Raw genomic sequence first — 25,455 nt, 5'->3', positions numbered from 1 at the left:
AAAAGGTCAATAACTGAAAGTTATGGAGAGACCAGGACAACTGAGAGGACTGCTCATATCCAGGGTCATGGCCTGAGTCAGCAGTGAGAGACCTGCCTGGGGTCTTCACTTGATTGACTCATTGGCCACTGAGTACATTTCTCTCTGTGTATACTACCCCACTGAACAGTTCCAGAAGTAAGCAAGGAGGTAAGAGATGCACCAGGTTGAATAAAGACCTGGTGGGAATGGTAAGGTTTTGGATCATAGACAACCCAGTGCATTAAAAAAAAAAAAAAAATCAATGTCTGGAGATTTCCCTGATATGAAATGAAAAATCAGGAAAAATACATCATAAACAGCAGCAATCTGTTTACAATGAGGGACTCTTTAATTCTGACCATTTCTTTATAGCCATCTACCCAGGGATAACACCAACATGTGAATCTCAAGCTCAAATATGCCTAAGGAAATGTGGGTTCTTAGTTCTGACCCTACAAGCATTCCTATTCCAGAGAGACAGTATTTCCCTCTGCAATCCTGCTTCCCTGCAGGATCACCTTTCCTTTTCACATTGACATTGAGCAGATGTCTGAAACCATGGCTCTATTTTCCTTTCACGAAGTATCTTGTCCTAGATTTCAGTTTCCAAGTGCTCAGAAGAAAGCTTTCCATCAATGCTATGGACTAAGCAAGGGTATTACCACCGTATATCATGGGCTCAGGATGATAGAATGTGTTATCTCCGCAGGGTGGACAGGGGCGTGAAGATAATCCAGATGGTCCTGGGATGTCCCAAGTCCTCCAGGATCTCAAGCAGTTCAGTCTGACACTGGGCAAGTCTCCTGGGTTGGAGGATTCCATCAGAGCTGAAACTTTCCTGAGGGGCAGGGTATAGCTCTTTACTTAACCTGGGCAGCCCAGAGGTGTTTCGCAGCAGCTTTTCCATGATGGCCGTGGAGAGGAGGTTCCCACGCAGACTGAAGGACATGAGTTGGAAACAGCAGCTCAAGATACGCAGAATGGATTCCAAGTGGGAGTCCCTGATCCCACATTGCTCTAAGTACAACTCCTGGAGGGTGGCTGAAACTTTCTCCAGCAGAGCTGGGAGGAGCTCAGGACTAGAGTAGGTCATGGTGACCCCACTCAGATACAGGCCCTTTAGCTGACTGATGTTTGGGCTCTGGGACAGATGGGTCAGGTCTGAATCTGTAAGCAGGCAGCGAGTAATCCCAAGGTTGTCCAAGGGGGTCATCAGGCACCTGGGGAGAAAGAGGAATTAAGTATCGGAAACTGAGGTGGAAGTTGATTGCAAGTTGACAGACAAGTGATCTGCCCAAGCCCAGGTTGGAACAGATTATCTGATAAAGATTAATACCCAGAAAGGCCAATATCATTGCAGCCAGTCATTTCACCTTTTCTCTGTGACCAGGTCAAGTACATAGAGTCTGAAAACCTCTCTCTCCTCATTACTCAAGCAGAGAAAAATGTTCTCTGCTTCCTTATGAAGAGGAATGAAGATAATGCAAGGGACTAGAACAAACTCAGAGGAGAGGTTGACATCGTGCCTCAATCAAGATTGGACATCACTGAAAGTTAATAGTAAGAGATATACTTAAAATGCTTCCTACCCAGGCTTCCTTCTGAACACGCTCTGGCCCCAGACATCCATCTCAGGCAGGTGAGGCTTCTGGGTGACTTGCATAGAGGACTAACCTGGGCAAAATCCCACAGCATCCACAGAGGATGCCAGCCCGTGGGGCTCACTTATATCCCTGCTTTATCTGCAAACCATCTTCCAATTTTTATGATGCCGTTGACACCTGCCCTATTACCACAATCTCCAGAATCATGCATTTCCCATATATTATTTACCATATCTGGAGCAAAAAACATCCTTTTACAGACAGGGAATTTGAGATAAGCTCATCCTGGTCAGAAAGCTGGAGAACACAGAGCTTCAGTTTAGGAACACTCAGGACTGGTGGAGTTGTCTGTGTTCAATGCCCTCTTCCCTTACCTATTTTCCTAAGTCACCTAGAAAAGATATCTCTTCTTAAGAAGAAACCAAATAACCATCCCCTAGATTCTAGCTCCTAGTCTATAGTTTCCAGCACAGTGTCCCTTTCCAGAGCCTCTCTCCCAGTTTGGACCCCTACCTAGATTTGGGTGGTTATGTGATACCATAGTTCACAATGGAGCAGCAAAGGGGACAGTACATTTGATATTCTAGTGTTGGGTTCACTGTTACTTGGTCAGTGATGCACACTCACCTGAGCATCTGGTCCAGGCAGCCTTTGAGGTAGAAGGGGGATTCCAGATGGAGATCCCGGAGGTGGTGCAGCCTTAGGAACTGAGAAGTAATTTTGACAATGTGGTGCTCCTCCTGTTCCTCGGGATCAGGTAGGTTGATGTGGGAGATGAGGAGTCTCTGCAAATTGCTCATCTGGCCCAGGAGAGGAGCAAACATGGCCAGGGTGGACAGATGCCAGCTGCGATTCACGTATACCTCCTGGATACAGTCCAGCTGCACCATGCTCAGGACCTTCATAATTTTATCCATGGAAAATGAAAGAATCCTCAGCCTCTTGCAGCACAGGTGTATGGACGCTTTCCTCTGCTCCACCCATCTCATAAGGCAGGTGAGAAATCCATCCATGCTCCTTTCCTTGAGGTGAAGTTCTATGAACACCTCAAAGGGAGCCAAGACTTTCTCAGTGCTCGACCTGTCCTCTGCCCCTGGTGCCATTGAAAAGCTTGAGGACACATGGACACTGGATCCAGACCACATTCTCCAGAAATCCTGGCCAGTATTCCTTAAGTCCAGCACACGCAGTTTGCATCTCCTGTGGGGAAACAACGGATTGTCAGTGATGGTTTTAATAATATCCACACAAAATTTAGGCAACACTCTGACTTCCCACATGAGTTTTTACTTCAAATTCCCAACATCACGTGCTGCCTTGTCCTCCTCTCCCCTCTCTGCTTCACCTTCCTCCATCTTTTCCCCTTCCATTTTCCTTAGCTTTCTACTTCTAGTGGCCTTAGACATCCCTGGGGGGGGGGGGGCGGGTGGCGGGGAGGCTGGGACTTGTCCCTTCAGATTTCCTTGCATCTTAGCCACTCCTACACTGCTGGAAGGCATTCCCCAAAGTGAGCTCAGCAATGGCCAAGTCTCTGTGTTTCTTCATTGGCATCATCAGAAGTCACTGGCCCGTCCAGGTGCCATCTACTTTCCCATCTTCAGCTGTCTGTTTGGGATTGCCCACATCCTATCAGATTACCTGCATCCAACTCACCTTGGACGATCCTTCTGTGTGAGCAGGACATCAAGTCCCTCGAGCACTGCTTGTAATGTTACCACATGAGGCGTCTGCATCAGGCCCCCCAGAGGCAGGCGGACAAAGGGCCAGGCTTGAACCAAGGCCTTTAAGGTCTTTCTGTGCCTTCCACAGAATGCTTCCATGAACAGTGGGGGGAAGAGCTCGATGGGCAGATACTCCAGAGCAGAAATGGCCAAGGCCTCATTGGTTAGTAGGCTCTTCCCTGCCAGGTTCAGGAGTCTCAGGGGGTTCCTGACACTCATCATGAATCTGCTCCTAAAGGAATCCTGTAAGAACTTGCAGAGAAGAAGGGATCTTTCTCAGGTAAGCATGAACATAACTTCATCTGTCTCCCCACCCTTCATAGGAACCGACTCATAGCTAAAGTCTCTGCTCTGACAATTGAGAAGAGCCTTAGTTTTGCAAATATTCTCTCTGGGCTTAGTGGGCACAGTGGCATAGCTCTATCCCTAGGGGCACCAGAACAAACATTTCTTAAGGACCAAGAAGAAAGAAACCCAACCACTGATCCGTTCATTTCCATTCACTGCTTAATCATGTTTCACTGGGGAGTGGTACCAAGACCTGAAGGTTAAGATCCATCCTTTTTTGGGGGAAAACATTTAAATCATCACTTAGAGCCTTAAAACTATGGGAATAAGAGCACTGTGTAGCCCAGTACAGCCTCTATCCTCAGTTCCCACAGGTAACGGGCTGAGAAAGATGAAACAGACTCCTTAAATGAATGCCACTTGCACAAACTGAATATTTTTAATGTCAGTAAATAAAATTTCAAAAACATAGATTTTTTATCCTCCAATTAAAACAATTTTATTAAAAATTAGACTTTTTCATTAAAAAATAAAATCTTTTTGGTTAAGATATTTTGAAATGATATAAAGGAAAGCACATACCAAAATGTTTGGGACTGAGGCAAAATTACACTTAGAGGTAAAACCAAAGGCTTACATGTATACATCTGAAAAGAAAGAAATCTCCCTGACACCACTGCTGCGTGCTACCAATGGAAACCTGCTGACCATAGGTAAGATGAGGGGTCTTTTTCTGAGGTCTGTAACTTACCAGCTCTGCTGGGGTTGGCACGGTGCTCAGAGGTCAGATCTGGTGCAGAAGCCACCAAGTTGCTTGGAGAAGCCAGGCAGTGAATCCAGAGAAAGAAGTTTCTGCACCTCTTCTTTGATTCCTCAGATTTTTATAGGCCTTTCTAATCACATGTTCCCCCTGTCCAACTGCTACCATCCAATCAGAAAATGATGCCTGATTAGATTTTCAAATGTCCATTAGGTAAATCCTAATTGGATCTTTGCCTATGATCAGATGACTTGATTGAATCAGATATTCACTCAGGAGGGATACATGGGGGGAGGAGAGTCAAAGGCTCAAACGTGGATTCACTCTCTGAGCACTGATTGAGTTCTTCTAATTGGGTCACTGGGGCTTCCCAGGTGGCTCAGTGGCAAAGAATCCAAGCAGGAGACTCAGGTTCCATCCTTGGGTTGGGAAGATCCCCTGAAGAAGGAAATGGCAACCCAGTATTCTTGCCTGAAAAATCCCGTGGACAGAGGATCCTGGTGGGCTAGAGTCCATGGGGTCACAAAAGAGTCAGACACAGCTTAGCGACTAATCAACAGCCACATCAAGTTGTGACTTTTGTTTTACATTGGAAACAGCAGATCATGAACCTATTAAAGGGAAATGCAATTGGAAGTGTGCTTGGTCTTCTGGGCTTAAGTCAGGACTTCTCTGTAATAGCTGGCTCAAACTCACAGTAAGGAGCAAGGGTGGGAACTAGGCAGTGTGGAGGGGGTCACTCCTAAAGGGACCCTGTGAATGACCCAAACAGAATAAAATACGTTTTGTCTGTTTTTTTTTTTTCCTCTTGGGGAGGAGGAAGACTAAAAGACTTCTGGTGGGGTTTAGAAATTAAAAAGGAAACTGTTACATTTGAGAGTGTTTCTTTCCATAAAGATGGGATCAGCAGAGAAAATTGATATGAAAAGATTAAATCTGAGAATGTGAGCATAGGGGGAGTTGTGAGTCCTGGGAAACTAGACATTTCCAAGACTGAGAGACACTGATGGTGGGCCCTACGGACTGTTTGAGAACTTACCGAGAGGAGCTAAGTGAAATAGTTAACTTGCTCCTAACCATGTCCTTCTTGTGGCAACTGCTTGCTTTTGTTGTTGTTGTTCAGTTGCTCAGTCATGTCCGACTCTTTGCTACCCCAGGGACTGCAGCATGCCAGGCTTCCCTGCCCATCACCAACTCCCGAAGCTTACTCAAATGCATGTCCACCCAGTCGATGATGCCATCCAACCATCTTATCCTCTGTTATCCCCTTCTCCTCCTGACTTCATTCTTTCCCAGCATTAGGGTCTTTTCCAGGGAGTCTGCTCTTCCCATGAGGTGGCCTATATATTGGAGCTTTAGGTTCAGCATCAATTTTCCAATGAATATTCAGGGTTGATTTCCTTTAGGATTGACTTCTTGGACCTCCTTGCAGTCCATGGGACTCTCAAACATCTCCAACCCCACAGTTTGGAAGAATCAATTCTTTGGTGCTCAGCCTTCTTTATGATCCAACTCTCACATCCATACATGACTACTGGAAAAATTATAGCTTTGACTATAGGGACTTTGTCAGCAAAGTAATCTCTGCTTTTTAATATGCTGTCTAGGTTGGTCATAGCTTTTCTTCCAAGGAGCAAGCAAGCTCTTTTACTTTCATAGCTGCAGTCAGAATCTCAATGATTTTGTGGCCCACGGAAATAAAGTTTGGGCTTCCCTCATAGCTGGACTTCCCTCATAGCTGCAGGCAAGTAAAGAACCTGCCTGCCATGCAGGAGACCCGGGTTCCATTCCTGGGTCAGGAAGAGCCCCTGAAAAAGGAAATGGTAACCCAGTCCAGTATTCTTGCCTAGAGAATCCCATGGACTGAGGAGCCTGGCAGGCAAAAGTCAGACATGACTTATTGACTGAACCACCACCACTGTTTCCATTGTTTTCCCATCTATTTGCCATGAAATGATGGGACTAGATGCCATGATCTTCATTATTTGAACGTTGAGTTTTAAGCTTTTTCACTCCGTTCTCTCACCTTTATCAAGAGGCTCATTATTTCCTGTTTGCTTTCTACCATAAGGGTGGTGTCATCTGCACATCTGAGGTTATTGCTATTTCCCCCAGGAATCTTAATTCCAGCTTGTGCTTCATCCAGTCTGGCATTTCACATGAGGTACTCTGCTTAGAAGGTAAATAATAAGGGTGACAATATATTATATACAGGGTGGCAGCTGCTACCAATATGCATTTTCTTTTAGGTTCTTCCCACGTGGCACTAGTGGCAAAGAACCCACTTGTCAGTACAGGAGATGAAAGAGACCTGGTTTCGATCCCAGGTTGAGAAGATCCCTGGAGAAGGGAATGGCAACCCACTCCAGTATTCTTGCCTGGAGAATCTCACCGACAGAGGAGCCTGGTGGGCTACAGTCCATAGGGTCGCAAAGAGTTGGACATGACTGAAACGATGTAGCACACACATGCAGATCAGCATGCACAGAAGTTACTCTTAGATGGCAATTTGCTCCAGCCATTTCCTTTGGTCTTGGTAGCCAAACCATAATCCTATACGCTTTTTTCCAAGTGTATTTTGATAATTCTATTTCTTCTAAATTAGATAAATTCAACAAAAATTCTGACCAAAGTGATGCTATTCCCCACAAAATAAAATTCTGTTCTTCTCCTCATAGTATGCATTGTTCACAAATACCAACACCTTTCCCTACAAAATTCAGATGCTCTCTCTCCATATATGTATATTAAGGATCTGCCATGTATAGGGAAGACTCCCACCCCGGGCTGTATCTCACAGAGATTTTTTGCAGGTTCAGGATGCAGAGGAAACAAGACTCTCTACCCCCGAAGAAATCTCCATGCCTTTCTTTCCTCCATTCACTGAGATATCCAAGTAATTTAGTTATAAGGCAACCAAAGAAAGCTAGGGGTTTTATTTTATTCATTCATTAATTTATTTTTGGCTGCACTGGGTCTTCATGGCTGTACCATTCTAGTTGCAGTGAGCAGGGGCTACTCTTTGTTGGAGTGCTCTGGCTTCTCATTGCAGTGGCTTCTCTTGTTTCAGAGCAAAGGCTCTAAGGCACAAAACTTTCAGTAGTTGTGGCACATGGGCTTATTTGCCTGGGAGCATGTGTAATCTCCCCAACCAGGGATCAAATCCATGTCACCTACCTTGGCAGACAGACACTTGTCTACTGAAATATCAGGAAAATTCAAGACTATGAGTTTTGAATTGTGTTCTCCACCTTGGTATCCTTCCAAAGGATTCCTTTCACCATATTCCTACCACAGATATAAGTGGCCTTTGCATAAAGTAAGCTTAAATTGGATTGTACTCATTAGACATTTTAACTGCCAGGCGACCAAAAGGCTTTATTAATGACCTTCCATAGAGTGACTTAGTAACAATGATAATCATGAATACCTTTGTTTACTGGACACAGACTGGATGAGCAAGAGTGTCAGCACTTCTTACCCACTAGCACAAGTAAGCTTCATAGGAAATGTAAAGTTCACTGCTCTTTTCCAAAGTTTTGCTTGGTGGATTCAGGGCTGGGCTTGGGAGAGGAAGTTGTGACATCCCTGCTATGAATAACTGGTAGATTCACTCAGTTGATAGGTTCAGAAGGCCCTCTGAGTTGTCACACAACCTAAGCTGTTAGGATGGACTGACTGACAGACTTCACGTGATGTCACTGAAAATGAGGAAATAGCAGAGTCCAAGCTGAGGATGTTTGTATGAGAGTCCAGCTTCTGTGAGATCCAAGGAGGTAGAAGTAGTCCAAGTGTTGGAGTATTCTAGAAACTATAAGAGCCCAGCCCTCTCCCTTCCCCTTGAGTAGAGTGTAACACCCTCTGTTCACCTCCGCACAGAGCCTGTTTGCTCAGGAGACATACTCTGTGTCAAGGAGAAGGGAGCCTATGTGTACAGAGGTACCATCTTTCCTCCCCGAGTTCTGGGCCAGTAGGACTCGTAGAGTCTGGTGAGGGGCCCAGGTGTAGCATTTCTGCCATCTTGGTTGCTTCTCCTCATGGTCTTATTTGTTGCACAGGTCAGAGCAGCCCCTTGAGCCCATCAGGGAGTTGTTCTGTCCTGATTCGCCAGTCACAGGATCCCAAGTGAGATTCCAAAACATCTGCTTCTGGCGCCCTGCTCTGGTGTTTAGAATGTTTCTTTCTGTTCATCCAGTTCCCTCTCCCAGCATAAGCCAGCTGAGAGCCCTCTCTCTCTGCAGCCTACCAACATCTCCTCTCCTAGAACCTGGAGCATGGCTACAATGTTGAGACACCCTTCCACTGAAACCAGCAGTAATCCCAGAAATCATCTCAAATTCCTCTGAGTTATTTGGAGTTTTATGACCAACCCCAAGGCATAGTCAGTTTGCACTGCTGTGTGAACAGTTTGCACTACTCTTCTGGATCCATTAGGCACCCAAGAATGCTGGAGACAACTCCACCCGGGTTACAGAGGAGGACCCTCACTCCTCTGCTCTTCCTAGAGGTTACAGCTTTTAGGAGACCCTTGGGACCAGTTCCCTGCAGAGGCCCTCCCCTCTGTGGCTCTCTTGTTCCAGCACTGGAGCTGACAAAGTTTTTCTCAGGTCCAATAAGTCTTTTACTCTCCCAACTCAGATCTCTTCTTGCCCTGAAATGTCTTGCCCTTTGTGCTTTTTTAAAAGGCCAGGTGTCTGGGTTGGTGGTCCTTGCCCCCTGCGGTGCTCAACAGGCTCTGGTCCCACTTTAGATCCATTACAATCTTGCTGTAAACAAGGAGCTGTTTCTTTTTCAGTTCAATCACTCAGTCGTGTCCAACTCTTTGCCACCCCAGTGGACTGCAGCACGCCAGGCTTCCCTGGCCATCACTAACTCCCAGAGCTTACTCAAACTCATGTCCATCGAGTCAGTGATGCCATCCAACCATCTCATCCTCTGTCATCCCTTTCTCCTCCCACCTTCAATTTTTCTCAGCATCAGGGTCTTTCCAGTGAGTCAGTTCTTTGCATCAGGTGGCCAAATTTTTGGAGCTTCAGCATCAGAACTTCCGATGAGTATTCAGGACTGATTTCCTTTAGATTGGACAGGTTGGATCTCCTTTCAGTCCAAGGGACTCTCAAGAGTCTTCTCCAACACCACAGTTCAAAGGCATCAATTCTTCAGTGCTCAGCTTTCTTTATAGTCCAACTCTCACATCCATACATGACTACTGGAGAAACCATAGCTTTGACCCTTGTCAGCAAATAATGTCTCTGCTTTTTAATATGCTGTCTAGGTTTATCATAGCTTTTCTTCCAAGGAGCAAGCAAGCTCTTTTACTTTCATGGCTGTAGTCACCATCTGCAGTGATTTTGGAGCCCAAGAAAAGAAAATCTGTCACTGTTTCCATTCTTTCCCCATCTATTTGCCATGAAGTGATGGGACTAGATGCCATGATCTTAGTTTCCTGAATGTCGAATTTTCTAAAATCAACATGAACCAGCCAGAGGTATACATATATTCCCTCCCTCTTCAGCCTCCCTCTCATCACCCTCCCCATCCCACCCCTCTTGGTTGATACAGAGCCCCTATTTGCATTTCCTGAGCCATACAGCAAATTCCCATTGGCTATCTCTTTTACACATGGTAATGTAAGTTTCCATGTTACTCTTTCCATACATCTCTCCCTCTCCTCTCCCCACGTCCATAAGTCTGTTCTCTATCTGTGTTTCTCCATTGCTGCCCTGTAAATAAATTCTTCAGTACCATATTTCTAGATTCCATATATGTGCATTAGAATGCAATATTTATCTTTCTCTTTCTGACTCACTTCACTCTGTATAATAGGTTCTAGGTTCATCCGCCTCATCAGAACTGACTCATATGCATTCCTTTTTATGGCTGAGTAATATTCCATTGTGTATATGTACCACAACTTCTTTATCCATTCATCTCTTGATGGGCATCTAGGTTGCTTCCATGTTCTAGCTATTGTAAATAGTGCTGCAATGAACAATGGGATACATGTGTCTCCTTCAATTTTGGTTTCCTTGGGGCATATGCCTAGGAGTGGGATTACTGGGTCATATGGTGGTTTTATTCCTAGTGTTTTAAGGAATCTCCATACCATCTTCCATAGTGTCTGTGTCAATTTACATTCCCACCAACAGTGCAAGAGCATTCCCTTTTCTCCATACCCTCTCCAGCAATTCTGACCAGTGTGAGGTGACTGAAATCTCATTGTAGTTTTGATTTACATTTCTCTAACAATGAGAGATGTTGAGCATCTTTTCATGTGTTTATTAGCCATATGTCTGTCTTCCTTGGAGAAATGTCCTTTAGGTCTTTCCCCGACTTTTTGATTGGGTTGTTTGTTTTTCTGGTATTGAGTTGTATGAGCTGCTTGTATATTTTGGAAATTAATTCTTTGTCAGTTGTTTCATTTGCTATTATTTTCTCCCATTCTGAGGTCTGTCTTTCACTTTGCTTATAGTTTCATTTGCTGTGCAAAAACTTTTAAGCTTCATCAGGTCCCACTTGTCTACTTTTGTTTTTATTTCCATTACTCTAGGAGGTGGGTCATAGAGGATCTTGCTTTGATTTACGTCATTAAGTGTTCTGCCTATGTTTTCCTCTAAGAGTTTTATAGCTTCTGGTCTACATTTAGGTCTTTAATCCATTTCCAGTTTATCTTTGTGTATGGTGTTAGAAATGTTCTACTTTCATTCTTTTACATGTAGCTATCCAATTTTCCCAGCACCATTTATGGAAGAGGCTGTCTTTGTCCCACTGTATCTTCTTGCCTTTTTGGCCAAAAATAAGCTACCGATAGGTGCATGGGCTTATTTCTAGGCTTTCTATCTTGTTCCGTTGGTCTATATTTCTGTTTTTGTGCCAGTACCATACTGTCTTGATGATTTTAGCTTTGTAGTAAAATCTGAATCAAGAAGGTTGATTCCTCCAGCTCCATTCTTCTTTCTCAAGACTGCTTTGGCTATTCTGGGTCTTTTGTGTTTCCAAATGAATTGTGAAATTCTTTATTCTAGTTCTGTGAAAAATGCCATTGGTAATTTGATAGGGATCACATTGAATCTGTAGATTGTATTTGGTAGTACAGTCATTTTCACAATATTGATTCTTCCTACTCAGGGACATGGAATACCTCTTCATCTGTTTATGTCATCTTTGATTTCTTTCATCAGTGTCTTATAATTTTCTGTGTAGAGTTCTTTTGTCTCCTTGGGTAAGTTTGTTCCTAGATATTTAATTCTTTTTGTTGCAATGGTGAATGGGATTGATTCTTTATTTGCTCTTTCTGATTTTTTATTGTTAGTATATGGAAATGAAAGTGATTTCTGTGTATTGATTTTGTATCCTGCAACTTTGCTAAATTCACTGATCAGCTCTAGTAATTTTCTGATACTATCTTTAGACTTTTCTATGTGCAGTATCATGTCACCTGCAAACAATGAGAGCTTTACTTCCTTTCCAATCTGGATTTCTTTTATTTCTTTTTCTTCTCTGCTTGCTGTAACTAAGACTTCCAAAACCAAGTTGAATTATAGTGGTGAGAGTGGACATCCTTGTCTTATTAGTGATCTTAGAGGGAACGCTTTAAGTTTTTCACTATTGAAAATAAAGCTTGCTGTAGACTTATCATATATGGCCTTTACTATATTGAGGCAGGTTTCTGCTATTTCCATTATTTGAAGAGTTTTCATCATAAATGGGTGCTGAATTTTGTCAAAGGCTTTTCTACATCTATTGAGATGATCATAACGTTTTTATCTTTCAACTTGTTAATATGGGGTATCACATTGTTTGATTTGCATATATTGAAGAATCCTTGCATCCCTATAATAAACCCTACTTGATCATGGCACATGAACTTTTTGATGTGTTGCTGAATTCTGTTTGCTAAGATTTTGTTGAGGATTTTTGCATCTATGTTCATCAGTGATATTGGCCTGTAGTTTTCTTTTTTTGTGTTGTCTTTGGATTTGCTATCAGGGTGATGGTGGCCTCTTAGAATGAGTTTGGAAGTGTTCCTTCCTCTGCAATTTTTTGAAAGAGTTTTAGAAGGATAGGAATTAGCTCTTCTTTAAATGTTTGATAGAATTCTCCTGTGAAGCCATCTGGTCCTGGGCTTTTGTTTCTTGGGAGATTTTTTAAAATCATAGCTTCAATTTCAGTGCTTATAATTTGGTTGTTCATAATTTATATTTCTTCCTGGTTCAGTCTTGAAAGATTGAACTTTTCTAAGAATCTGTCCATTTCTTTCAGGTTATCCATTTTATTACCATATAGTTGTTCATAATAGTCTCTTCTAATCCTTTGTGCTTCTGCATGATCTGTTGTAATCTTTCCTTTTTCATTTCTGATTTTGTTGATTTGGTGCTTTTCTTTTTTTCTTGATGAGTCTGGCTAAAGGTTTGTCAATTTTCTTTATCTTCTCAAAGAACCAGCTTTTAGTTTTATTTTTCTTTACTATGATTTCCTTTATTTCTTTTTCATTTATTTCTGCTCGTATCTTTATGATTTCTTTCCTTCTACTAATTTTGGTGGGGTTTTTCTTTGTTGTTGTTGTTCTTTTTCCAGTTGTTTTAGGTGTAAATTTATGTCATCTATTCAAAGTTTTTCTGTTTTCTTGAAATAGGATTTTATTGTTGTAAGCTTCCCCCTTAGAACTGCTTTTGCTGCATCTCATAGGTTTTGAGTTGTTGTGTTTTCATTGTCATTTGCTTCTAGAAATTTTTAAATTTCCCTTTTGCTTTCTTCAGTAACCTGTTAGTTATTTAGAAATGTATTGTTTAATCTTCATGTGTTTGTGTTTCTTACAATTTTTTTTCTTGTAATTGATATCTAGTCTCATAGAGTTGTGGTCGGAGAAGATGCTTGATACGATTTCAATTTTCTTAAATTTACTGAGGTTTGATTTGTGAACCAAGATGTGGTCTGTCCTGAAGAATGTTCCATGCACACTTGAGAAGGTGTATTCTTCTGCGTTTGGATAGAATGTCCTGAAGCTATCAACGAGAGCTCTTTCTTGTAATGTATCATTTAAGTTTTGTGTTTCCTTATTAATTTTCTGTTTTTGATGATCTGTCCATTGGTGTGAGAGGGGTGTTAAAATCTCCTACTATTATTGTGTTACTGTCAAATTCTCCTTTTATGTCTGTTAGTGTTTGTCTTATGTATTGAGGTGGTCCTATGCTAGGTGCATAGGAGTTTATAATTGTTATGTCTTCCTCTTGGATTGATTTCTTGATCATTCTGTAGTGTCCTTCCTTATCTCTTGTATTCTTCTTTATTTTAAGGTCTATTTTGTCTGATATGGGGATTGCTACTCCAGCTTTCTTTTGCTTCCCATGTGCATGAAATATATCTTTCCATCCTCTCAGTTTCAGTCTATATGTGTCTTTAGGTCTGAAGTGGGTTTCTTGTAGACAGCACACATATGGATCTTGTTTTTGTATCCATTTAGCCCGTCTGTGTTTTGATTGGAAAATTTAATCCAATTACATTTACAGTAATTATGGTTATATATGTTCCTATTGCCATTGTCTTTAATTGTTTGGGATTGATTTTGTAGATTTTTTTTTCTTCTCTTGATTTTCTTGACTATTTAAGTCCCTTTAGCAGTTGTTGTAAAGTTGGTTTGGTGGTACTGAATTCTCGTAACTTTTGCTTTTCTGAAAAATTTTTTATTTCTCCATCAATTTTGAATGAGAGTCTTGCTGGGTAGTGTAATCTTGGTTTTATATTTTTCCCTTTCAGTACTTTAAATATATCCTGCCATTCCCTTCTGGCCTGCAGAGTTTCTGCTGAAAGGACAACTGCTAAACGTATGGGGTTTCCCTTGTATGTTATTTGCTGCCTTTCCTTTGCTGCTTTTAATATTCTTTCTTTGTGTTTAGTCTTTGTTAGTTTGATCAGTATGCCTTGGTGTGTTTCTCCTTCAGTTTATCCTGTATGGAACTCTTTGTGCCTCTTGGACTTGATTGGACTATTTCCTTTTCCATTTTGGGGAAATTTTCAACTATAATCTCTTCAAAAACATTCTCATACCCTTTGTTTTTTCTTCTTCTTCTGCAACCCCTATAATTTGAATGTTGGTGCATTTGATATTGTCCCAGAGGTCTCTGAGACTATTCTCAGTTCTTTTCATTCTTTTTACTTCATTCTGCTATTCAGAAGTGATTTCCACCATTTTATCTTCCAGCTCACTGATTTGTTCTTCTGCTTCAGATATTCTATTGATTCCTTCTAGAGCATTTTTAATTTCGGTAATTGTGTTTGTCTCTGCATGTTTAGTTTTTAATTATTCTAGATCTTTGCTAATTGATTCTTGCATTTTCTCCATTTTACTTTCAAGGTTTTTTGATCATCTTTACTATCATTATTCTGAATTCTTTTTCAGTAGTTTGCCTATTTCCCCCTCATTTATGTGGATTTCTGTGTTTCTAGTTTGTTCCTTCATTTGTGTAGTATTTCTCTGCCTTTAAATTATCTTTTTCAAACTTACTGTGCTTGAGGTCTCCTTTTCCCAGGCTTCAGTGTTGAATTCTATTTTCCTTTTGGTTTCAGCTCTCCTAAGGTTGGTCCAGTGGTTTGTGTAAGCTTTGTATAGAGTGAGATTTGTGCTGATTTTTTTTTTTTTTTTTTGGTATGTTTCTCTGTTTTTCCTCTGATGGGCAAGGCTGAGTGAAGGGATTATCCTGTCTTCTTATGACTAGGTTTGTATTTTTGCTTTGTTTGTTTGTTGTTTAGATAAGGCATCCTGCACAGTGTGCTACCGGCAGTTGGGTGCTTGGATGCAGGGTCTTGTATTCACGTGCGTTTACTTTGTGTGAGTTCTCACTGTCTGATACTCCCTACGCTTAGTTCTCTGGTAATCTAGGGTCTTGGAGTCAGTGCTTCCACTCTAAAGGCTCCGGGCTAGATTTCTGTTCACGAGCGAAGATCCCACAAGTGATTTGTTGTGGCATTTAGTGAGATTAAAATGAATAGCCAAAAATGAGAAACCAAAGATGAACCCCAGACAAGTGGCAGTTACAAAATCAGGCACATAATAATTAAAATAATGGAATATACACATATACATATACACTCATAGCAAAGTCAAAACAGTCCAACAAAAATAACGTACAGTAGATTGACCAAGTGAACAACGGAAATCAAACATTATATTTACCATTTAAGAACAAAACTAACTAAAGCACAAACTGGAAAACAAAACTAAAGTGAGGTGCGACATGGGGAATAAAGCGATGAAAACAAAACTAACAAACATGTTGAGAGGAAAAGAAAGAAAGTAAAGGAAGAAAGAAAGAATAGACATGCAAAGTTAAATAGAGGTAGATGAAGATTTATATACATTAAAGGTTACCTGAAAGGTGAAAAATAGTAGGAAAGGCAAACAAAGGAACAAATACAGAAAAAATATAATAGGTTAAAAAAATTAAAATTATTAAAAAGAGACAAGAAAAAAGGAAGAGAATAAAAACATTGATAAAAGGAAAACTCCACAGAACTGCAAAAAATCCAATGTAAAGGCAGAAGTTTGTAACAACAATAAAAGTGTGACTGAATATACACACATACATACATACCATAAGCGAAATGAAAACAGTCCAACAAGAATATAGTACAATAGATTGACCCAGCAAAAGGTAACCAAAAATTATATCTACCGGTTAGGAACAAAAGTAACCAAAGCACAAACCAGAAAACAAAACTAAAGCAAGGTGTCAATTGGGGAATAAAGTAATGAAAATAAAACTAACAAATGTGTTAAGGGGGAAGGAAAGAAAGTAAAGAATGAATGCATATGCAAAGTTAAACAGAGTTAGATATAAAGATTTATACACACGAAAGATTAACTGCAAGGGGAAAAGAATAGTAGGAAAAGCAAACAAAGGAATAGATATAAAAAAAAATAAAAAGAAGTTTAAAAAATTAAAAGCTAATACTAAGGTACATATACACAATGGAAAATTACTCAGTCATTAAAAATAATATATTTGAATCAGTTCTAATGAAGTGGATGAAACTGGAGCCCATTATACAGAGTGAAGTAAGCCAGAAAGAAAAACACCAATACAGTATACTAATGCATACGTATGGAATTTAGAAAGATGGTAATGATAACCCCATATGCAAGACAGAAAAAGAGCCACAGTTGTATAGAACAAACTTTTGGACTGTGTGGGAGAAGATGAGGGTGGGATGATCTTAGAGAATAGCAATGAAACATGCATATTATCAATTGTGAAACCTATTGCCAGTCCGGGTTAGATGCATGAGAAAAGTGCTCAGGACTGGTGCACTGGGATGACCCAGGGGGATGGGGTGGGGAGGGACATGAGCGGGGGGTTCAGGATAGGGAACACATGTAAATCCATGGCTGATTCATGTCAATGTATGGCAAAAACCACTACAATATTGTAAAGTAATTAGCCTCCAACTAATATAAATATATGAAAAAAATAATAAAAAAAAAAAAAGAGAGAGAGAAAAGAGATAAAATAGGAAAACTCCACAGAACTGCAAAAGCCCAATGTAGAGTCAGAGGTTTATAATAACAATAAAAATGTGACTGAGAAAAAAAGAAAAAAATGTTCAAAACCTTAATTAGATTTCATAGTGCCAAGAAAATGGATAACTACGTCAGAGAGCTGGGGAAAAGGGATTTTAAAAAAGAAAAAGAAAAAAAGTCCAAAAGAATGTACAGAACAAGTCAAAACCTAGGAACAATAAATATTGTTCTTGAGTCACTGCTGTCAGAGTCCTTTCCCTCCCTGGGAGTCACAGCCCACCTTAACTTCCTAGGATGCCCTCCAACACTGTGTTGATCTCTGGGCCTGCTATGGGGACAGCTCAGATTCTAATCTGGTTCTATTCCTGTGTGTTCTTGCCTCCAATGTCCACAGCTATCGGAACTAGTGTGTTTTCTTTTGTGGGATCTCTCAATGTCCTTTTATACATTCCTTAGACAGAGTCTGCCTAGCTGATCATGTGAATTTAATCTACAGCTTGCATAGCTGGTGGGAAGGTTTTAGGTCTTCTTCCTTAGCCACACTGCCCCTGGGTTTCAACTGTGGTTTTATTTCCACCTCTGCATGTGGGTTTGCTCCTGGTGCTGCCCTGGAGGACTTGGGTTTGCCTCTGTGTGGGCCAGGTGTGGAGGTGGTGCAGCTTCTTGGGTCGCATGGGTTCTGGCAGCACCAGGTACTCAGGGGAGTTGGCAGCTAAGGAAGCAGGAAATATAGTGTTCTAGAAGGCTGTGGCAACCAGTATTGGCCAATGCACTCCAGGATGCTTGCCTGGAGAACCCCCCTGACAGAGAAGCCTTGTAGGCCACAGTCTACAAGGTCGCAAAGAGCTGGACACCACCAAAGGGACCCCACATTCATGAACACAAGATTTTTTTGCCTGTGGCAGCTTTGCCCCAGTGAGAGTTGAGCATGAAGGGAGTGCAGCTGCTTGGCTTGCAGGGAGCCTGTCAGTGTCAAGTGTGCAGGGACACAGACTGCCTCCTCTGCAGGGTTTATGGCCCTCTCAGAGTCTTTTTTTGAGCCTCTTGTAGCTGGTGACCAGAAGGCCTCTTTGGCCAGTCTTTCTCTGTAGCTCTGGTATCTGCTCAGGCACTCAGATCAGGCACTTAATGGAGCACCCTGGGTGGGGTCCTGCTCTGTAGTTCAGCGTGTCAGGCATTTGATGGGCCAGCCTCGCTATTGTTCAACTCTGGATGCTGGCATGTGGGGAGAGACAGGCTATGCTGATGGCTCCACCCACTACATATGACTCAGCAGTATTGCCTTGCTTCTATGGCTGCCTGGCTTTCCCCCATAGGCATTTCCCACCACAATCTCCTCCCTCACAGCCCCTCGATCTGAGTCTCCAGTCAACAGCAGCCCTTGTCTTGCTATTGTTCCATAAACCCTAAACTCCAGCTCCCAGCCGCCATGCCTTCTAGGAGACCGGAGTCCCTGTCTGGGGTATGCATGGCTGTGGCAAGGCCTGTTTGATTCTCATTCCATTTAGGCTGCCACAGATCAACTGCTTCACTCTCCCCCTTAAATGTTTCTCCTCTGACTCCGACAATTGCCCTGATGTGGGGATTGAACTCCTGCTTCAGTTACCCCACCCACCGAGGACAAGTCCCGTCCTACTAACACTCTTGTTTTCCCCCTAGTTCCTTCATCCTACCGAGTTTTGCATCATTCTTTATATTCTTTTCCACTGGTCAGGTACTCCTGTCCGCTCTCAGCTGGTGTTCTGCATGCACTTCTGTGTCTGAAAGTGTATTCTTGATGTATCCGTGTAGAGAGATGTACTCCACGTCCACTTACTTCTCTGCCATCTTATTCTCTCCCAATCCCAATTCTTAATTTATTCTTTTTCCTTTCCTTCTGTTAACTATAAGTTTTCTTTCCACATCTGTGACTCTATTTCTGTTGTGTAAATTAGTTCATTTGTACCATTTTTAAAAGGTCCCACATATAGGCAATATCATATGATATTTTTCTTTTTCTCTGGCTTACTCAGCATGACAATATGTGGATCCATCCATGTTGCTGCAACTGATATTATTTCATTGTTTTTTTATAACCGACTAACAATAAAGATCAACATTCAGAAAACTATGATCATGGCATCTGGTCCCATCACTTCATGGGAAATAGATGGGGAAGCAGTGGAAGTAGTGTCAGACTTTACTTTTTTGGGCTCCAAAAAAACTGCAGATGGTGATTGCAGCCATGAAATTAAAAGACGCTTACTCCTTGGAAGGAAAGTTATGACCAACCTAGATAGCATATTAAAAAGCAGAGACATTACTTTGCCAACAAAGGTCTGTCTAGTCAAGGCTATGGTTTTTCCAGTGGTCATGTATGGATGTGAGAGGTGGACTGTGAAGAAAGCTGAGTGCCGAAAAATTGGTGCTTTTGAACTGTGGGGTTGGAGAAGACTCTTGAGAGTCCCTTGGACTGCAAGGAGATTCAACCAGTCCATCCGGACGGAGATCCGTCCTGGGTGTTCATTGGAAGAACTGATGCTGAAGCTGAAACTCCAATACTCTGGCCACCTCTTGCAAAGAGGTGACTCATTGGAAAAGACCCTGATGCTGGGAGGGATTGGGGGCAGGAGGAGAAGGGGACAACAGAGTATGAGATGGCTGGATGGCATTGCTGACTCAATGGACATGAGTTTGAGTAAACTCCGGGAGTTTGTGATGGACAGGGAGGCCTGACGTGCAGCGATTCATGGGGTTGCGAAGAGGTGGACACGACTGAGAGACTGAACTGAACTGAACATTGCATTGTATATTTGTACCATATCTTCTTTATCTATTCCTCTGTTGATGAACACCTAGGTTGCTACTGTGTCTTGGTTTTGGTAAACAGTGGTACAATGAACATCGTGGTGGGTTATGTAATAGTTTTTCCCAGTATATGTCCAGGGGGATTGCTGGATCATATAGTAGCTCTATTTTGAGCTTTTTAAGGAACCGCCATACTGTGCTCCATAGTGATTGAACCAATTTACATTCCCACCAACAGTGTAGGGGGGTTCCCTTTTCTTCACACCTCTCTAGCATTTATTACCTGTAGATATTTTTATGATGGTATTCTGATGATGTGAGGTGATACCTCATTGTAGTTTTGATTTACATTTCTTCAGTAATTAGTGATGCTGAGCATCTTTTCATGTGCTTTGTGGCCATCTATATGTCATCTTTGAAGAAGTTCCTTTTGAGATCTTCTGCACATTTTATGATTGAGTGGTTCAGTTTTTTTTTTCTTTTATATTATATATATTATATATAATATATATATATATATGTTCAGCTGCATGAGCTTTTTGTACATTTTAGAGATTAATCCTTTGCTGGTTGCTTCATTTGCAAACATCTTCTCCCTTTCTGTGTGTTGTCTTTCTGCTTCGGTTCCCTTGCTATGCAAGAACTTTTAAGTTTAATTAGGTCCCATCTGTTTATTTTTGTTTTACTTTCATTACCCACCAAGTAAATCTAAAAAGATCTTGCTGCTATTTGTGTCAGAGGATGCTGTGTTGCTTTCCTCCAAGAGTTTTATAGTAGCCAGACTTGCATTTATGGTATCTGGGCTTCCCTGGTAGCTTCCCTGGTAGTTGGTAAAAAATGTCGGTAGTGCAGAAAACCCAGGTTCGATCTCTGGGTCAGTAAGATCCTCTGGAGAAGGAAATGGCAACCCACTCCAGTATTCTTGCCTGGGAAACCCCACAGAAAAAGGAGCCTGGTGTGCTGCAGTCCATGGGTCACAAAGACTTGGGCACGACTGAAAGACAAACACTTTTGACCCTAACACCTTGCACTTAAACTTTAGTTCTTTAATCCACTTTGAATTTATTTTTGTGTTTGATGTTAGTGAGTGCTTGAATTTTATTCTTTCTATGCTGTCCAGTTTTCCCAGCACCACTTATTGAAGAGAGTGTCTTTTATTCTATTGTATATTCTTGCTTTCTTTGCCATAGATTAGGTGACCATTGATGCATGGGTTTATCACTGGACTTTCTATACTGCTTCATTGTGCTATGTGTCTGTCTTTGGGTCAGTGCTACAATGGTTTTTTTTTTTTTTTTAATTAATTAATTAATTTATTTTTTCAGTGGGTTTTGTCATACATTAACACGACCCAGCAATAAATTTACACGTATTCCCCATCCCGATCCCCCCTCCCACCTCCCTCACCACCCGACTCCTCTGGGTCTTCCCAGTGCACCAGGCTTGAGCACTTGTCTCATGCATCCCACCTGGGCTGGTGACCTGTTTCACCATAGATAATATACATGCTGTTCTTTCGCAACATCCCACCCTCATCTTCTCCCACAGAGTTCAAAAGTCTGTTCTGTACTTCTGTGTCTCTTTTTCTGTTTTGCATATAGGGTTGTCGTTACCATCTTTCTAAATTCCATATATATGTGTTAGTATGCTCTAATGTTCTTTATCTTTCTGGCTTACTTCACTCTGTATAATGGGCTCCAGTTTCATCCATCTCTTTTTGATTACTGTAGCTTTGTTGTAAAGTCTGAAGTCAAGGAGCCAGATGCGTACAACTCCATTTTTCTTTCTCAAGATTGCTTTGTTTATTCATGGCCTTTTTTGTTTCCATACAAATTGTAAAATTTTTGTTTCTAAATCTGTGAAAACTGTGATTGATAATTTGATAGGGATTACACTGAATCTATAGATTGCTTTGGGTAGCATAATCATTTGACAATACTGACTCTTCCAAAAAAGTCCATGGTCTATCTCTGCATCTGTTTGTGTTGTCGTTGACTCTTTTCATCAGTATCTTACAGTTTTCTGAGTACAGGTCTTCTGCCTCCTTATATAGGTTTCTTCCTAGCTATTTTTATGCAATGTTAAATGGGATAGATTCCATAATTTTTTTTCTGATATTCAATTGTTAATGTATAGGAATGAAACAGATTTCTGTGTATTAATTTTGTATCCTCCAGTATTTCCAAATTCACTGATGAGTTCCAGTTGTTATCTGGCAGCAGCTTTAGGAATGAGTATGTACATATCATGTCATATGCAAACAGTGAGCGTTTCACTCTGTCTTTTACAAACTGGATTTCTTTTTCTTCACTGACTGTCATAGCTAGGACTTCCAAAACTATGTCAATAAGGGTCAGAGTGCACATCCTTGCCTTCTTCCTGAGAATTGAGGAAATGTTTTCAGATTTTCACCATTAAGAATGATATTTGCTTGAGTTTGTCATATATTTCTTTTATTGCGCTGAGGTAAATTCCCATTAGGCCCACAATTCTGAGAGCTTTTATCAAACAGTAAAAAGGTGGCAGTTGTTAACTTCTATTTACTTTTCAATATTACTGATTTGAGTCCATGATTTTTCTTACTGAGTGTGGTTAAATATTTACGTTTCGTTTATCCTTGCATTTTTATCATAACGGAGTACAGTTTTGTGAAAACATTGTTAGATATCCATTGAGATGATAATATTTTTATTTCTTTTAGTAAGTTAATGTAGAATGTCACGTTGATTGATATGCATATATTGAAGAACCATTGCATCACTGGGGTGATTCCTGCTTGATGACAATGTATGATCCTTTGATTGCTATGTTGGTTTCTATTATATCCGTGAGTATTTTGTTGAGGATGTTTCTGCCTATGATGATCACTGGTGCATGTGCTTAGTCACTGAGATAAGTCTGACTCTTTGAAATCCAAGGAACATCTGGATTAGAAACAGCCCCTGTCTACAAACCTATTGTCTATCAGCTATACCTGGAATTTGCCCACCCTGGCGACATTTGCTCCTTTCCTGGGTGAGATGAGTCACTTGCAGAGACTTCGTCTCTCCCATGTCCACGTGTCTGCCTTCAAGAAGCAGGAGCATGATCACGTGTTGCACGTTCCCTCCCAGTTCCGGAGGCTGGGCCACCTCCGGGATCTCCATCTGGAGTCCCCTTCCTTCCTTGAAGGCTGCCTGGACCAGATGCTCAGCTGAGTGTGGACTGCTGGCTAGGTAAGAGTAAACACAACATTAGAACGTCGAAAGCACGTCTCTCACGTTTCTCTCTCCTAGGTGCGGTGGCCCACAAGCAGGCAAATCAAGGGAGGGGATTAAATGGACAGAGTCGTGCCTGTGAGGAGGCAGAGGGTAGTATGTGGGATGTGGGCATCCCAGAGTTGGTAATTTCCTTGGAGGCATCTATGTGAAAATGGTCAACATAGGTAAGCGACCAGGACACTGAAGTGGGGAAGCGACATCAGATCAGAGCATCCCTGAAGAGAAGCTCTGTGTGCCTAAGGTCGCTGCCCTCAGTGAACCTGTTGTAAATCCCCTGTCTGTAAGAGACGGTTTGGGGCTCGAAATTTGGCTCCTTATGCACGTCTCCCTAGAGCCTCACCTGGCCAGAGATGTAGGATCTGGAGCTCCACCTCCGGCTGAAGGAAGCCTTACCCGAAACCACTGTTAGATCTCCTCTCCCCACACTAATATTCAGTGATGCCCACACTTGATGGAGATGCTCTATGGCTCCCCTCACGGCATGTTCTTGGGATTCCATGGTCTTCACTCATCCTCAGAAGGAGGTGGAGTGTGTTGTGCTCCGCTTGATAGATGAGGAGAGAGTGTCTTTGAGATCCTGTGAAGGGACTCGGTGCCACAGGGAGGCTGACAGCCCTCAGACTAGAATGAGGCGGGGAAAATCAGCGGGTTGACCCTCAATGGATGGTCAGACTAACGTTCGTCTGTGTAGAGACCTTTTGTCTATCAGCTGTGCGCAACCTGGCACCCGGTTCCAAAAGCAAATTGTTTGGTCTCACCCCAGGTGCTCGAAGTCCCCCTTGGACAGCCTGTCAATAACCAAGTGCTGGCTTACAGAATCAGACTTGACCCACCTGTCCCAGAGCCCAGTCAGTCAGCTAAAGAGCCTGGATCTGAGCAGTGTCACCATGACTGACTTTCGGCCTGAGCTCCTCCAAGTTCTGCTGGAGAAAGTTGCAGCCACCATGCAGGAACTGGACTTCGATGTGTGTCGGATCACAGACTCCCAGCTGGAGGCCTTCCTGCCTGCCCTGAGCCGCTGCTCCCGGCTCAGTCCTTCAGCCTGTGTGGGAACCTCCTGTCCACGGCTGGCATGGAGAAGCTGCTGCGACACACCGCTGTGCTGCCCTGTTTAAGGCAAGAGCGTTATCCTGCCCCTCAGGAGACTTACAGACCTCGGGGTGTTCTCCCGGTAGTGAGACTTGCCCAGCTTCGGGCTCAGATGTTGGAGATTCTGAGAGACTTGGGATGTCCCAGGATCATCTGGATTAGCCTCAGCCCCTGTCCTCGCTGTGGTGAGGCTGTATGCCATCACATGGAGCCCATTATATACAGCTGTCCTGCCCCTGCCTAGGGGGTTGCCTCTATCAGAAGCTTTCTGCTGAGCACCTTGAAATGTAAACAGAGAACTTGGGGACATCATGAAGGTAACACAGACCCAGGGTTTCAGATATCTGTTCAAGGCGAATGGGAAAAGGAAACGTGTTAGGAAGGCGGTGGGTGACAGTGGCGCTGGGGCAAGATTGCAGGGGGGAATGATAGACTGTGGGAGGGGATGGGACTTTCATGCACATGAGCTTTTAGAATCTGATACAGTGAGAAAACATTTAAAATCTATAGAGAAATTTTGGTGAGTACAAGGTTTTTTTTAGTCTGTGATTGATAGTATCCTAAATATTTGAACAATCTAAATTTATATAAACAGGCAAGAGGCAAATTGTGGACCATTCTTATTCTTAAATACTATAGCTCTGCTAATACAAATGAGGACAGAGGTTTAAAGACCTGGCTTTAAAATTTTTCTTAAAAGAAGACAATCAAAGCCACATGAAAACACATTTTCTATAAGAGAAGATGAATCCAGCCATTTCCACATGCACATACAATGTACAGAACGTCCGGAAAAATTCACAGGAGATACACTAAATAGAACCCTCTGGATAGGGGCCTGGGTTGAAGAGGAATTTCAGGAAGAAGCTTGTTCTGTCTGTATTATTGGGATGTTTTGTGTTGAGAATATTTTGCTGTATTACTTGGCCGAAGCCAGCACTAGTGAGGAAAACAAATGGGAAGCTTTTCTCCATGTACAGTTTACACGTACAAATGTAATGACCACAGAAGCACGAGTGTTATTTCTTCCAAATGCAACTTACTTAAACTATTGGTAGCCAACTAACAATGAGTTTCCCAAAATTTACATTTTAGTGAATGATAGCATTTGGCTATAAACTGATGATAAAGATTTCCATGAATCATGAAGTGTAAACATTTACTGCCACAATGGAGTCAGTGTTCAGCTGTGAGACCACAGGGTAATACAGACCCGGTCCCTGCCCTATGGGACAATCTCTGTCTAAGAGTTGAGATTGAAAGGAAAAAAGCAAAAACTGTAACCCATGCCCTCATCCAGAAATCTCACTCCTTGATATCCACCCAAATGAGTTGAAATCTTATGTCTATACAGAAACATGCACACAGAGGCTTATTGTTGCTTTATTCAGAATTACCAAAACTTGTA

General features: G+C 42.0%; 1 protein-coding gene across 1 annotated transcript; it reads right to left on the bottom strand.

Moving 5' to 3' along the window:
- Positions 1 to 718: 718 nt before the first annotated feature.
- LOC122451727 (PRAME family member 8-like) lies at positions 719 to 3,565 on the bottom strand. The gene is made up of 3 exons (XM_043484641.1): positions 3,279 to 3,565; positions 2,253 to 2,825; positions 719 to 1,241 (listed from the first exon to the last, which is right to left on the bottom strand). Exons 1-3 carry the CDS (start codon positions 3,563 to 3,565, stop codon positions 719 to 721), a joined length of 1,383 nt encoding a protein of 460 aa, XP_043340576.1.
- Positions 3,566 to 25,455: the final 21,890 nt, after the last annotated feature.

This window comes from Cervus canadensis, chromosome 13 (genome assembly GCF_019320065.1).
Source record: "Cervus canadensis isolate Bull #8, Minnesota chromosome 13, ASM1932006v1, whole genome shotgun sequence".
NCBI lineage: Eukaryota > Metazoa > Chordata > Mammalia > Artiodactyla > Cervidae > Cervus > Cervus canadensis.
The sequence above is the reverse complement of the archived record's forward strand: the minus strand, read 5'-3'. Positions and strand labels throughout refer to the sequence as shown.

Excerpts from the sequence above, each read along its gene's own strand:
- LOC122451727 (XM_043484641.1), bottom strand. The coding sequence starts at position 3,565 with ATGAGTGTCAGGAACCCCCTGAGACTCCTGAACCTGGCAGGGAAGAGC. Across the intron at positions 2,826-3,278 it reads ACACAGAAGGATCGTCCAAG|GAGATGCAAACTGCGTGTGC; the intron begins GTGAGTTGGATG and ends GTTTCCCCACAG. Across the intron at positions 1,242-2,252 it reads TGCCTGGACCAGATGCTCAG|GTGCCTGATGACCCCCTTGG; the intron begins GTGAGTGTGCAT and ends CTTTCTCCCCAG.